The following is a 14,390-nucleotide window of genomic DNA, read 5'->3' on the forward strand; positions in this document are numbered from 1 at the left end:
CCCAGTTGGGGGACATTGTAAAAGGATTTTGTGCTTCGTTATAAATGGACGCAGATTCAGAGTGAATAATTCATTAATGAGGTACTCACACTGTGTTCTCTAAAAGCAAAGGGGAAAAGAGTGAGAAAGAAATGTTTGCTTTTAATTGAAAGATAAAATATCAGTTGTGTTCTCGAATCAGCTAGCAAAATAGAGTTTTTCACTGAAAACAAAGTAAATAGTGAAATCATGATGAGATAGAAAAATGTGAAGTTATGGCTATTTCAGCAGTTTTGTACAATATTCTTTATAATACCAAAGTTCAGTAGCTTTAGACATACTTCTTATTTCCTTGCAATAATTAATGCTTTTTTTTATTGATATGTATGCATGTTCATGAAAGTTCTGCAGATTCAATACTTTTAACTGGTTTTTCTTTCTTGTAAGGTCATTCTTTGCAGTGACTTCTCTCTCATCCCGTAACTCAACAGAGAAATAGCTGTGCTTGCAATGGAATTTGAGCAGTGCACTGATCATTCCCTTGAGTTATTATTAGGCATGAATTTCGTGACCTGCAGTAATCCTTAACCAAAGTCGTATTTTCTGTTGGTACAGGAAACAGGCCAAGTGAGATGCAAAAACACTGTGGCGACAGTATATATTGAAAAAGAAAAGAAATAAGTTCTGGCATAAGCAAAGCCATGCCAAAACTGTTCATACTGTTTCCTGCAAAATTTAGAGTTCTGAAACTGAAATACTACTCCGTACTGCTTCACCATACTGAACCTTCACTGTTGTTAAAGCCCAAGCACAGATCATCTGTTTTTTCTTCATTTCTGCTGTGTCACTGTAAAATGGTTGCTTGCTGATTTTTTTTCCCTGTACCATTTGTAGGTTTGGAAGCCTACTGCAAACAGTGATCCCTAGTACCATTCCTCCTGTGTGTAGTATTGGTGGCTTGTTGTAACTGTTCTTATTGTGCCACTTTTGAGGAGTGATGTCTTACCCCAATCTAACCAAAGTTTTGTTCCACAAAGACCACTTCTGCTTTAGCACTGTTTTAATTTCCAAATTCTCAGAAAAAGGGCAGTGCATCTGATTCCAAAACCTGAGGCCAGTCAAGTGACAAGAAGTTACGTTTCCAGTTCCAGTAGGCTAGCTCACAGAGGAAAAAATGTAATGCAAATAATGTTCAAACATGATTTCTTGTGCTGTTTTAGGAAGAGAAGTGTGGATATGTTCTACTGATTGGGTATTGCTATCTCCAGGAATCTTTTCTTTTCCAGTTTCAGAAGTATAGTGCCACAGCGCGGCCTACCCTGTACTCTAACTTGTAGTTACTTTAATTTTAAAGTGTTTATTTCTGTTTACTGTCAGTTGCATTGGCCTACCATTTGAACTCTGTAATTGTATGCCTATCATAACTCAGGATTCTGGATACCTTCCTGTTTTTCCAAGTTCTTTAAGTTTTGGAGTTTGTCAACTGCAGCATGTACAGTGATGACACTGCCCAATTCCAGAACTGTAAGAGGCATCACCTGTCATTACCAGCAGTCATCAAAAAGATTGCCAGTTACTAAAATGAGTTTTGAAGGTTGATTTCATATCACATTGTGCTTCAGTAGCCATTTTGATTGTTGACTCTCTTCCCTGTCCCACAAAGCCTATCCTGTTATTTTTCCAAGTTTCTTTTTTTGATACCTGGTAAACTCACATTTTCAAGTCTAAATTTTATTTCTTTATTTGTTCCAGAGCTCCTTATCTAAATTTACAGAATGACTGAAATAATTAGATTTGCAAATAGAATCTGTCTCAGTGTAAGAGACTACTTATGAAGGTAGGATAAGCTTTTGTGGGCCCAGGAAAGGAGGAGTTTAGTGACCACAGCACTTCTAACCAAAGTTTATATATTTAATGAATTTTATCTTCAGTTACTGCAAGACTAAAAAATTTGCAATACTCACTATGGTAGCTTTCAGTCCATGAGAGATGACAAACAGCAATTATAATAGGTTTTGTGGTGAAAGGTGAGAGTTCTTACACACTGGGGTTGCTGTCACCCTTGTACAAAATGCAGTTTATGAGATCCTCTATGTCTTGCTGGCCTCCAGAAATATGTAACTGCTTTGCTTATTGGAAAGTACTTAATTTTGCAATTTAATTAAGTTTGAAAGTACTTAATAAATGCTTCCTTTCTTGCATCTGAAAGTGAAAAGAAAAACAAAAAAACAGCAAAATAACTTTTCAGATACTCAGATCTCCAGCAAAAATTCCAGACAAACTTGATAGGCATTGCTTTGTCCTGAAATAATGAATGCTATCAATTAAATTACAAAGAGATTGAGAGTACAATACTTGACATTTCTCTCACTTATGATTCACGATGTATGTTGGCACTTTGACTAACAGAAGCCAGCCCTTTTATAAAGAACATTAAAAGTGCCATTTTGTGTATCTCTGCATTTTTATTTTAAGCCTATTTTGGACTCAGGAATTCAATAGAAAACATTATAAAGTGTTTTATTCTCTCTCTATGTGTATTGATTGGACTTTGCAGCATTTGTTTATTTCAATAAGCCCATCTGTCCCTGAAAAACATACAGCTGTACACCAATGCATGCAGAGCAGACATGCCAGTAATGATTTTAGTTATCCCTATCTTTTCCCCCCTGTCTCCTATTACTAATTCGAAGCAGGTACAGTATCAATATTGCTCTTTGGTGAGAAATAAGCAAATGCATGGAAGTTCACAAACAGAATCATCTGAAAGTCATTAATACTAATGGTGAAACCCAGGAATTCATCTCAGACTACATCTTCTGTTTACTCAGATAAATCCAGAATTACAAATTACAAAAAAATGAGTATTTTGCCTAAAGATGTATAACAGTGCAAAGGCTAGGAAAACTACTGCTCATTTTGAAAATATTGACACCCTCCAGTTCCCCTGTAAAGTTATGGAATTGTTTCCTGAACAAATGCTAGATCAGATCAGCCAATATCATTCTCAGAATAATCATATGTAATTTTATTAAATGAAACTGAAAATCCAAAACTTTATATGAAACATACAACGGAATTCTTCAGGATAATACTGTAATACTGAAAATGTAATAGCTGTGCAAATAGTTTTGAAACACTTTCCTGGTATCAGCAGCTACTGTTACACAGCTTGGTACATCTGTCATTTTCCAGGTCATTTTATGAAACCAAGGGAGCATACTTCAAAGGCCACAGAGTACATGAAATAGGTTTTATTGCAAATAATTATTGAAAAGCTATTTACTAGCTGGGCTTCAGCTATATATCTTTCTGTAACTTCCTTAAAACTTCCTGGGGGAAAAAATTGCTACAGTAATATAACTTTATTAATTGGGTTCAGTTTATGTCTTCCATGTATGGTGGCAGGATGGATGTTTGTTTTAGGCACAATACTGTTCTTGCATACTAGCTTGCTGTTTCGGGCTTAATCAATGATGCTGGAGAATATCTGAATGACCTAATTGTTAATCTTTTCTTCTCTTTTCCTCTTGCTTACTGTGCTTTTGCTTCTTTTTTTCTAGATGTTTTTGCTTATTCCTTCTAGTCTGATTTTGCAGTTGTAGACTCAGAAGTGGCAAAAGTTCTCAAGATTAACATTCAGGAAAACAAATAAAATACAGCCTAAGGAGACCCAAAGGCTGCAAGCTGCTTTCATTACAAGAAAGAAAAGCAGGGAAATGTCTGGGGCAAAGATGGGGAAGGTTTAATAATCACATATGTAAACCTATATAATTAATATACTGAATTTTGTATTTCTAATTATCAATTAATACAATATGTATATGTGCGCTTGCACATATATCATAAAGTAATATGTCGCTTAAAAGCCAACTTGATTAGCATTATGCTTTTAGAAGAAGAATGTATATAGCATGTATTAGTAAAGTAATTCATTATTTATTCAGGTTCACTAAGTGAAACTACATGTCAACATATCTGTATTCCCTCCTTAATCTACTATAATTATTGATCCATGTTCATTTGCGTAACCATAGAATCTCTCTCCTGCTAGGTTATCCTGTTGTCTGTTTCTCTTTATCCAATATAGTGCAGTTCTTATTCTCCCTATATTTAGCGTCTGTTACTAATTTAATCTTTTAGACTAATAGTCAATTTATGTTAATCTTCTTTCTTTTTTCCTTGCACTTTTTTATTTTTCTTCCGATGCTTAAAATAGAAGTGGAGCAAAAAGGTAAATAACGTATACAGTCCAAACCCCAGCTCCTTGTTATGTGCCTTATGGATGTTAACCTCTTCCCTTCCCCTCCCCACAACACTCTTATATTATGATAATCAGCAGGATCTCATAAGTACACCTCATAAAGAAGTCGACTGTTTGCAATAAAGTGACTTGGCTGCTTAAAGTAGGTGGCGGGGTATAGTGTCTGAAGTACTTGGGCTGGAGGGAAGACTCCCTTGCTTTTTTCTCTCCCTTTCTCTTTGTCTTTCTTTTCCTCTCTTTCTCTCACCCTTGGGTAAATTCTTGTTAATCAAGTGTCATCTTGCCTGGCTTCCAGAACCCTCTCCATAGCATGCCATGGTTACAGGGTTTCCTGGTCTGTTTCATTCATTGCTTTGGTTGTGTTTTGTTTTCTCTGCTCCTAATTGCTTTCTCTATATACCTGATGATTTGTTTTGTTCCTTTATTTTTAATCGAGGCACCTCCTTTTTCAGCCTCACCACTTCTTAAAGTTCTAAACAAGTTGATGCGATTTTTTTTGGACTGAAATGACCTAGCACACTGCTGCACACCAGTTAAAAGCTCTGGAGCGTTAATGTGTACTCACTAAAAGTCTGAAACGAAAATGGAAGAGTAGCTCTACATTTTCAGCTGTCTGTGTATGCCATTGAGCCTTGGTCTGTACTAGTGAAAACAGTTCCCATCCACTTTCCATACTGGTACAGCAAGAACATGGTAACTTTAAGAAAAGTGGATGATAAAGGGTGTTAATTGCATTAATTATAACATAAGGTATAATCTAGTGCCAATTAAATTGATTTTTTTTTTCTTCCTGACACAGTCATTATGATTTACCTACCTTTTTGGGTTTTTTTTGGTTTGTTTTTTTTTTTAATTTTTATTATGAGCCGGTCTTAATTTGACGTAATTCTTGTCTTACTTCTCTCTGTGACTGTTAGTTTTTGTTTGCCCGGGGACGTTGAAAGCAATTGTGGACTCACCGTATTTATATGAAGCTGAACAAAAAGCAGGTGCTTGGTGCAAAGATCCTCTCCAGGCTGCAGACAAAATATACTTCATGCCATGGACTCCGTATCGCACGGATACTTTGATAGAATATGCTTCTTTAGAGGACTTCCAGAACGGACGCCAGCAGACGACGTACAAACTCCCAAACCGAGTGGATGGTACTGGATTTGTAGTGTATGACGGCGCTGTCTTTTTCAACAAGGAAAGAACTCGCAACATAGTAAAATTTGACTTGAGGACTAGAATTAAGAGTGGAGAGGCCATAATCAATTATGCTAATTACCATGACACCTCTCCCTACCGATGGGGAGGAAAGACTGATATTGACTTGGCAGTTGATGAAAACGGCTTGTGGGTAATTTATGCTACGGAACAAAACAACGGGATGATCGTAATTAGCCAGCTGAACCCCTACACCCTGCGCTTCGAAGCCACCTGGGAAACGACCTACGACAAGCGGGCAGCATCCAACGCTTTCATGATCTGTGGTGTCCTGTACGTGGTGCGGTCGGTGTATCAGGACAACGAGAGTGAGACCGGCAGGAACGCCATCGATTACATCTACAACACCAGGTTAAGCAGAGGCGAGCACGTGGACATTCCTTTTCCCAACCAGTACCAGTACATCGCCGCAGTGGATTACAACCCCAGAGACAACCAGCTGTATGTGTGGAATAACAACTTCATTCTGCGATACTCCTTGGAGTTTGGCCCGCCTGATCCTGCCCAAGGTAAGAATTTCTTTTTTTTCTCATTTTTCATCTCTTTGTGTTTCCATTCAGAGAAATAAGTTACAATATTTTTGCTCTTAGAGTTAGCTCATGACAGAAAGGCGAGGAAGGATTTTTTGGCTGCATTGTGCGAAGCTGAGCAGCATTACAGCGGTGCAAGACAAATTTTCAGAACCTGTGAAGAGAAATAGAATTACTTTATTTGGTTTACAGGCTCGTACTGTTCTTTTTTTATTTTTCTTTTTTTTTTCTTTTTTTTCTCTCTTCCTTTTTTAAAATGCAAGTGTGTAGCTTTTCTGCGGTTGAGAACGAGTTGGGGAATTCTTTACTTTATACCATCAGTCAGTTTGACTCCAATAGCTACACGGAGCTGGAGTTGCTTCGTGCTGAGCCAGAAGCCTGTTCCCATCCGCTCAGTGTTACCTGCCTTCTGGATTGATCGCAGCACACACGCAGACCTTTTAACTTCTTGGCGCCAGCAGTGGAGAGCAATGTGTGCTGGGAGGTCCCAGAGGAGACATATGGGGTTAATGTGCAATACCAAGCATAAGTATTTTTCTGCAGCCTTATTTTCACAGTTTCTAATGGCGGGTTAGACAAGATTGTCTGACATCTTTTTAGTGGATTTCTCAGTAAGCTCCTTACAATTGCATTCCAGCTTGTTAGAAGTTAGTACTACTTCTTGAAATGAAAGATACTAACTGTCAAAAGGGAAAAGAAAAATGGAGGTCTCTAGGTGTCAGAAATCCCTAAAAATGGCATGAACAGGCACAGCCACATATTAACATCTGCAGAGGAGAGTAAATACTAGGAGAAATGCTCTGTGGCAGAAGATGAATGCAGCAAAAGCTGCTTTAGCAATGAAGGTAATACTTCACTTCTCTCATCTAACTGCTATGCATGTTTAGCAGCCGTTTTTTCTACTCAAGAAAGTAGTAATAATGGCTTCTCCACATGAAAAGTTGCTGTACTGCTTCAGCAAAGCTGATTCATGCACCGCAGTGCAAACTGCATTATGCACACAATTATAACAACACCCATATAGCTTTTCCAGGTACAAAACTGCATATGAGGCAGCAGAACAGGGTGGTTAGTGATTTCCAAAGCCATGGGTGATCTGTCCAGTTTCCACAGACCTCCCTGGCAATACCTGGCCAGGCTCAGGCAGGTTACAGGTGTTTGGGGAACTGGCCAGCTTTGCTCTCTGTACATTGACCAAGTCCATTCCTCAGGGAGGCTTTGGGGCTGCTCTTAGCAGAGAGATAAACCACCTGTGTAATTAAAAAAAAAAATAAAGCTTTCATTTTCATACATTCTCATGCATTCCACTTTTCATTCAGTTCAACTGAGACAAAGATGCATTTTAAATTCTCCAAAGCTTTAAGAGTAAAAGGACAAAATGGAGGTGTAGGCAGCTGCTGTGAATGTGAAAAAAGCTAATCTTTAAGTCACTGCATAAAAGAAAAAGTGTAAAGAAAAAGCAGGGGCAGAAAAGGCTTTGTGGAATCCTTTCTTCACTTTAGTAAACCTCCAAATGTCTCCAGGATGACATTTCATAATGTTTTTATTATGAGAGAGTCTTCAAGATCTTAAGTTATGGTGTATGTGCTGGCCACATCCCATATGCTCTCAAAACCAGATTTGGGCATCTACCAGCACCCTTTTCACTTCCTGAGTTCCTTGCTGGCATGCGAGGAAGAAGCAGAAATAGTTCATTCCAACAAGACCTAGGCGAGAATGGGTCCAGGGCACACTGCAGGGTACTTGCCTCTCCTCTGAGCTATTTGCCCATTCACCCATGAAGACAGAAAAGGAATATTTGAGTAAGTTATGAGTTGGGTTTTAAATGCATCAGTAAATATGTTTTGATTCTGGTCTTTATAAAATATAGAAACAAACAAAGACACTCATTTTATTTGAGCATATGATGCATATAGTCACAGTATTTTTCTTTAGATAAAGCCAATACCCAATATTTTAATTTTGTATGGGTATGTACATTGCAGATCTAAGAATATGTTTCAGGTCATTTCCTCTTTTGGCTAAGCCAATTGCCTGTAGTTAGAAACTACTAAATGAAAGGAAAAAATATCTAACATAATTGTCCTTGAGATGTACTGCTATAAGAGCAAGGAGAAATTCTTTATGGTGTCTACTTCTATATTTATTTTTATTATATTTCCAGTTCCTCTTTGTTTCAGCATTGTTTCTGTGTAAATTGCAGCTCAGTCCCTCGACTATTATATAAAGGATCTACACATGTAATACACATTTGGATTTTTTTATCTCATATGGAATTTTAAGCACGCTTGATGAACAGCATTTTCATGTTTCTTTTATTTTAATTTGGTTTGGGTCTTTTGTGGTCAACTCAGATTTCTTAATCATCTACTCAACAACATAAGAGTTACAATAAAATTCTGTAAGTCACCTAACACAAGAACTTTCTTTTAGTGTCCTTTGCAACAGTACTGTAATATCAAGTATTTAATGGTGTCACAAGGTCAGTATCTCAAAATTGGAAGTCATGGCCCTTTCTTTTCAAATGGTTAACTTGGGACTATTGTGGAAAACTCAGTAATCTGTGGTTCCTCCATTGCCAAGTGAGAAATAATGATAGATAACACACACACTGATTTTAGTTTGTTCCCTATATATCTGTCTTGGCTATTAGTTTTTGTCTACACCACAATGTCCAGCTCCCAAGAGCTTCAAAAACACCAGTCTTTCTTCCTAAATGAAAGATGAATTTGTCATACTTGAGTTGCACTTTGCCTTCAAATTTGCTCCCGGAGCTAAAACTTGGGCTCATCCATGTCCTGAAACTCATGGCTTTGTTTTCTCTATTGTCTCCATCATTTTTAAATCTCCATGTTGACACCTCTGAAATACTGCAATTAACCTAATGTTGACCTTGCTCTTGCTGCAAATCTACACCACTTTCTCTTCTTGAGACTTTCCCAGTATCCTTATTTTCTTAGTCTTCAGGAGAAACTCTTCAGATTTCTAAAACTGTAGTTGCTGGAGGTAGACTACTGCTTTAGTACTCAGACAGTGGGGTCTGCTGCCCTTATCACTCCTCCCTTAACCCTATTATTTTTATGTTATTTTCTTTCTTCTTCTCTTGGAAATTATAGTACACAGATGCATCATAGAATGATGGAAGGATCATTAAGTCCAACCATAAAGCTCACCCTGCTGAGTCCACCACTGAACCATGTCCCTAAGCTCCAAGTCTGCACATCTGATGCTGAGCAAATGCCCCAGCTGCATTTGCAAGGGGTCCTTCTGTTTCTGCAGTGCTGGTGTCTGCCAAGATGGTGCATTTGCAAGGTGTCTGCCAAGACAATGCTACGTGTAAAACATTCAGCGTGCAGCTGTGCATCTCTGGTGTAGATGTAGAAATGGTTTTCAGAGCTACAGCTGTCAAGTACCACTCAGATGTTGCAGAAGAGCATGTTTTCTAAGATTAAGGACAAAAAATATTTAAAAATCAAAACCCTAATTTTAAAATTAAATCAAATATATCAGGCCTTGCAAAAAGACGCTGAAAATTTTGAGACAAACCAGAGTTTCTATATCCTTGGTAAATTTAGTGGATACATCCAGTTACATTCTTTCTACAGGAGGTACCAAGGGTCCAAATGAATCCTTGGTGAAACAGGAATTTTTAAAGGAATTCTAAGTTAAAAAACTAGGAAGAATGAGGGAATTTTCCCTCTAAAAAGTGAGTATGAGCATTACATTGTAAGGTTTCCTTGGTAACAAAAAGAAGATAAATCCTTTTGTTTTGTGTTAGTGCATTAGGGAGAGATTTCATCTACACTCATCCCAATTTGTGCTAACTGTTCAAACTGTAGTTGTCTCCCCTTTTGTGCCATGATACCCATCATTAAGTATTATTGGATCACTGCAGGAAGAGATGGATGTTGTGAGTATGGACAGAACAGAAACTCAGAGGCTAGCATCACTGAGGGCTTGAGGTAATAGGAAACTAGTACAACACCAAGAATCTACAAGAAAGTCATGCAGCAAATTAAGAAAATTGGGTCTGTACTAGCAAATCAAATCTGATAGACTATAGATGAATGAAAAAGTGGTTGTACAAGTAAAGACAAAATAATGAGGACCAGATAACATATTTCTTAACCACAGGTATTTTGCTAATTTTTTTTTGTCATGTTTGTTATCATTTTCTAGGTGTAAATTTATAAATGCATAAACATTTCTCTTTCAATTGAATGGGATTTGGCAGGGTCAATAGAGTACTGACTAACATAATAGCTGGAGTCACCTATACGTAATTAGGTGACTCTTAGTACCTTCCCTGATATTAACTGAAACACAAAAACAGGTACAGAGAAGTAATAAGCAGAAGGCAGGAAAATTGTGATTTACACAGGTTTATGATCGTTGTTACTTTTACAAAGCAGCTCCATGTATGACACCTTTTGAGAATAAAGGTGGGCACATAGATTTTTATGTGTCCAAATAAATTGAAATACCTGGCCTATAAAAATACACATTTAACTTAAAAAGTCCATGCAGCTGATTTCTCAAATGATCTGGATGCCAGAGGGGGGAATGAAACCATTTTCAAAAGTGGCACATCATTTGGGCATTACAATTAACACAATTGTAAATCTAAGGTTAGAATTTTGTTTTGGGAGGGGATATATTTGATTTGGCTTGATTTAGATTTTTTTTGCCCGCCTAGAATAGAAACCTGTTGGCAAGGAATACTAGATAGCTTGTGTGCTTTCTCTAAATCTGTTCTTCACTGATAGTTGGGGAAAGAAAGTTACTATTCCCCTGCTGTCCTACAGCAATTGTGTTAAGTTTTTTATAGACATCACACTGCTAAACAGGTGTTAAGTTTTACTCCAGTGGTGTCTTCATTTTTAGTAACAGATAGGATACATAACTGTTTAAATCAACTGTTAGGAACTGCATGAAACAAATGTAAATTAATTACGCCTTAATTTGAGTCTTTGGATTTACTTCTTATTGCTCTTTTCTCTTATTTTCTTAATTTTAATGTCTTCAGCTGATAATAAGAAGAACCTATTCTTAATAAAAAAATAAGGCAGAAAATTCGATTTTCTCCTCAGCATAACAAGGCTAGTGAAAAAGTCAGAATAGAATCTCACATTGTAAAATGGCTTTTTTGGAGTTGGATAAAAACTACATAGCTTCACCCCTGCTGCTTAGAACAATAGGTTAATAACCTTGACATGGAATTTGTTCTTCTTCTCTGTTGCAGCCTATTAATCATCACTGCCATTATCTTGTATTGGCAAAGTGCTCTGCAAGGCAGAGCCTGCAGATGCCACCACCCTCAGCTTTTGGAACAGGACACATCAGGTGGTGGCAGCTGTCATGTGTCTTCGTGCAGCTCAGGAGAATGGCTGAGCAGATTAAGTTCCACAGGTCATAAAAGACAAAATGACCTGCCTTCTAAAAGCTAGATATATTCCTTGAAGTGATGTGTTCACTTGTTTCTTAATTTTCAACCATCTTGTTTCCCAGACTTCCTGCACTGTCTGAAGTTTCCTGGTGTATTCTTAAATATGATGACTTCTTTTTTAAAATTTGATTGAAGAGATAAGTTCTTAAAAGTTATCTGCAATGTTTTTCATTTTTTTTTTTGTGGGAGGTGGTTTAAAGTCTTTCTCTTACAATGTGAGATTACTTCTATATATATATTTCTATGTAGTACTACCGTGCTATGCAGGTTATTTTTTAATCATATACTTTGAAATTTATTTTAATGGATAGCATGAAAATTGTACTAATTAAAGTTGTGTAGTGACAGCAGAATTATTTTAGCTCAGGGTGCAACACCAAATATGTTCTGAAAATTGTTACCTCACCACTGAACTTCAAAGTGTTTTATGAATTCTGACACTGATATTTTGCTTCTGAGACAAAACTGTCCTAAACATTGCAGGGTTTGAGTAGTAATTGCAATAATGCTAATAGCCATTTTGATGTTTAAATATGTATTAATTAGCAGAGTGTATTAGGAGATGGATCGTAATAATTGGTTGTCCCCTGCATCATCCTCCATCCCCACGAGCTCCCTGTTCCCAGGACCTGATTCAGCAGGCCTTGCCTGACACTTGTGCAAGTGATTGCAAATGCTTTTGACAAATGTTAATTGGGAAGCACTAGAAAGCTGGATGCATTGTAATCAAAAGCAAATTAGAGCAGTTTCACAAGATGTCAGGCAAGCTCTTGCAGACCAGATCTGAGGGTTTCAATAGTCACTGGCTACACCACAAGTTCAGCACAGTTCCACAGGCTGTGTTCAAGCAGCCAAGAATGAGGCTGAAGAGAAGACAGTCCCTGCAGAAGTTTGTGAGCAGGACAGGGATGATAGGCACATTTTTGCCTTCACTCTTGAAAAAACAGATCATGATGATCAAAAGTGCATCCTAAATTCATGTGCAAATAAAAAAACAAATTAATATTCTAAACCTCTAATATAAGTGAAACATAACTGAAAAAGGGTTTTGAGAAAATTGTAATTTGCCAAATGGCTGAAATTTAATATTATGCAAAACATTAATTTACAAAACAACTGCTGAATAAAGTGAGACCTCATTTTGGTTTTATTTTATTTATGATTTAATTTAGAGAAGCTGCATTGTCCAGTAAGTTAAGAGTGCAACAGCCTAGCAGAACAAGAAAAAAAGAGAAAGAAAAAAGCCAAAAATATTTTTTGTGAGTTTATTTGTTCTCAGCTCAAGCCTCTATATTTTTCTGTGCCTGTAAAGCATTTTGAACACGAATGAATATTTGGAAATAATGATAACTGTGGCAGTTGCTTTCCTCACTTGCATTGTTTCTCAATATACACGTGAAGGTGTTGCACAGCTATTCCAGCCTCCACTAGCATTAATTTATATTATCTCTCCAAGGCCTAAGAACCCTGGCATGGCTTGGGCTGTACCTCAGCAGCTCCAGCCATGGGTTCCTGCCATGGGTCAGTGGCAGGAGCAGCTGCACATCCTGAGCAGAAGGGATTTGGCCTAGGTCTGTCCTGGTGTTTCATAGAAGATGAAAACTTGGTCCTTGCCACTGGCTTGTATGAATTGTGTCTTCCTACCTGCTCTATCAAAAAATGATGTTACAGCCCCAAATGTCCAAAGAGGAGAACACGTGTACCTGCTGGGTGCTGCCTCTGCTTGGAGCTGATCGGGCAAGCAGCTCTCTCAGGCAGCTGGACTGCTGGGTAGGAAGATGTTATCACAATTATTGCCCTGGAAGGTGTGTGCTGGGTGACTTGAAGTTTTGGGGTCTGTTTTTCAAAAATGGTCTCGTTAGTTACAGCCCGTTGCCTTTGTTGTTAAAGCTGGACTACATTGTTCACGGCACACTGATTCAAATGATTCTATCTATTGAGTTGTTCCTGCTGCAAATGTGATTAAGTAATCTTTAATTGCTTTGAGCGTGTTTGTTATGTACTGATAATTCCCTAGTATGCCTTTCAGCTTTCAGAAATGTAACTATCAATTTTTATTACAGAAGAGATTATTTGGAGAATGTGCTGAAACATCATAACAGTATGAGCTGGGAGTAAAAAAAGGAAAAAAAAACCAAAAAAAAGTCAAAGTTATATCTTAAGCATCCAGAATAGCAATAAGAGTAATATTAAGATAAAGGAAAGGAGACACCAGAGAATCCTTGAAAGCTACATAAATAGCTTTTAAATAACTTTTTTTATATATAATTCTGAAGTAATTTATTTTATTATTACTCTGATTTTTCCCTGTGCAGTGCCTACCACAGCAGTGACAATAACTTCTTCAGCAGAGCTTTACAAAACCACAGTGTCAACCACTAGCACTACATCACAGAGAGGTCCTATAAGCACAACATCAGCTGGAGGAACAAAGGAAGGAAGCAGAGGACCCAAACCACCACCACCACCCATTTCCACAACCAAAATTCCTCCCGTGACAAGTTTTTTCCCTTTGCCAGAGAGATTCTGTGAACCGACTGAGGCCAGGGGGATTAGCTGGCCTCAAACACAAAGAGGAATGATGGTTGAACGCCCTTGCCCCAAAGGAACACGAGGTATTGCCTTTAAAAATATATCTTGATGTCAAGCAGACATTTCAAAAGCAATATGCAGCTCTCTCATGATGAATATTTTTTCATCTCAGGCTGTCTGTCCCATGATTTTTTTTGTTACCCAGAGAGTTCAGTATCTACAGACAGTGGTCAAATTATAATCTGCAATCATCATTTGAGCAGAGCCACAGAATTATCTTGCGCTTGCACTTGTGTGAATCCAGGTCAAATTTTAGGGCATTGCTTGAGGACTGTCGTGAAATATGCTTACAGCTGCCTTTCTCATTATGAACTCCCCTCTGGATGAGCTCCAGGAAAAATCAGGGGCTTTTTGTTTGTTTGCAGAAAAC

General features: G+C 37.7%; 1 protein-coding gene across 13 annotated transcripts in view; it reads left to right on the forward strand.

The window, feature by feature from the left end:
- ADGRL2 (adhesion G protein-coupled receptor L2) overlaps positions 1–14,390 on the forward strand; it is a 155,504-nt gene that overhangs the window by 105,263 nt on the left and 35,851 nt on the right. For all 13 annotated transcript variants that reach the window (XM_077785409.1, XM_021527154.2, XM_077785414.1 and 10 more), the window contains exons 5-6: positions 5,161–5,961; positions 13,744–14,043. In XM_077785409.1, the coding sequence (XP_077641535.1) occupies positions 5,161–5,961; positions 13,744–14,043 (1,101 nt within the window). The remainder of the gene's footprint in view (positions 1–5,160; positions 5,962–13,743; positions 14,044–14,390) is intronic.

The sequence above is a fragment of the Lonchura striata genome, chromosome 9 (assembly GCF_046129695.1).
Source record: "Lonchura striata isolate bLonStr1 chromosome 9, bLonStr1.mat, whole genome shotgun sequence".
In the NCBI taxonomy this organism is placed as follows: domain Eukaryota; kingdom Metazoa; phylum Chordata; class Aves; order Passeriformes; family Estrildidae; genus Lonchura; species Lonchura striata.